This window comes from Myotis davidii, unplaced genomic scaffold (genome assembly GCF_000327345.1).
Source record: "Myotis davidii unplaced genomic scaffold, ASM32734v1 scaffold38, whole genome shotgun sequence".
NCBI lineage: Eukaryota > Metazoa > Chordata > Mammalia > Chiroptera > Vespertilionidae > Myotis > Myotis davidii.
In genome coordinates, this window is record NW_006291383.1 from 6,065,254 (window position 1) to 6,066,080 (window position 827).

Genomic DNA, 827 nt, shown 5'->3' on the forward strand with positions numbered 1-827 from the left:
ACAGGATGGGAAAGCAGACAGTCAGAGGATCTTGGGTCCATCTAGAGAAAATCTGCCAAGGCAACAGCAAGAAGACCCATCCTCAAACTGCTGTTACTCAAACCATGATATGCAAGAATTAGGGGCCTTTGAGAATGGCAGCCAGGTAGTGTACTCTACTCCACATAGAGAGGCTAGAAGCCTGGGTTTCTGCCCACTCTGATTAACAGCTGGGGAACCCTCCGCAGCCATCTGACTTCTCTGGGGCATAGTTGCTTCACTGGTCACTGGGCCAGCCACAGCCCACTTGCCAGAAGGTAGGGCTTAAGCACGTTGAGCTCTGGGATCAGAGATCAGGCCCTCTCCCCAAGTTACCATGCCGCTCAGCCTCTGAGCTCACGGGGATGCCATCCTTGTCCAGCCTTTGCTTGAACAGGTTGTGTTCCACATCCAGCTGCTGTTCGCCAGCTACATCCATGGCATCAATGCTCAGATCTAGAAACAGTAAGTCCAGGTAAGGTACTAGGATACCAAGGGGCAGGGGAATCTGGGTGTTGGAGGGTAGGGGGATGCTGGACCTGTCTCGAGGCAGCAGTGGGTGAAGGGAAGGAGGTTGTCCTGGGGCCCAGTTCCAAGTCTAAGGCTGGAGGTGTAAATCTGGAGGCCCACCCGAGAACCCCGGGACCGGCGATCCCCACCGGGGGAAGGTACTTACAGGCACAAGGCATGTGCGGAAAAAACACATCGATGTTGATCTTCAGTTTGTCTCCCCGTGACTTGTCCACGTAGAGTTCAGGATGCACCTGGGCGGCACTGCCTCAGTAAGACGTGGCCTCAGGCCTCTCCCC

The 827-nt window shown here is 55.1% G+C and overlaps 1 protein-coding gene across 2 annotated transcripts in view; it reads right to left on the reverse strand.

The window, feature by feature from the left end:
- The window catches only part of ERGIC3 (ERGIC and golgi 3), a 12,935-nt gene that overhangs the window by 11,640 nt on the left and 468 nt on the right, over nt 1–827 (reverse strand). For both annotated transcript variants that reach the window (XM_006764559.2, XM_006764558.2), the window contains exons 3-4: nt 695–782; nt 355–474 (exon numbers count right to left, since the gene is read on the reverse strand). In XM_006764559.2, the coding sequence (XP_006764622.1) occupies nt 355–474; nt 695–782 (208 nt within the window). The remainder of the gene's footprint in view (nt 1–354; nt 475–694; nt 783–827) is intronic.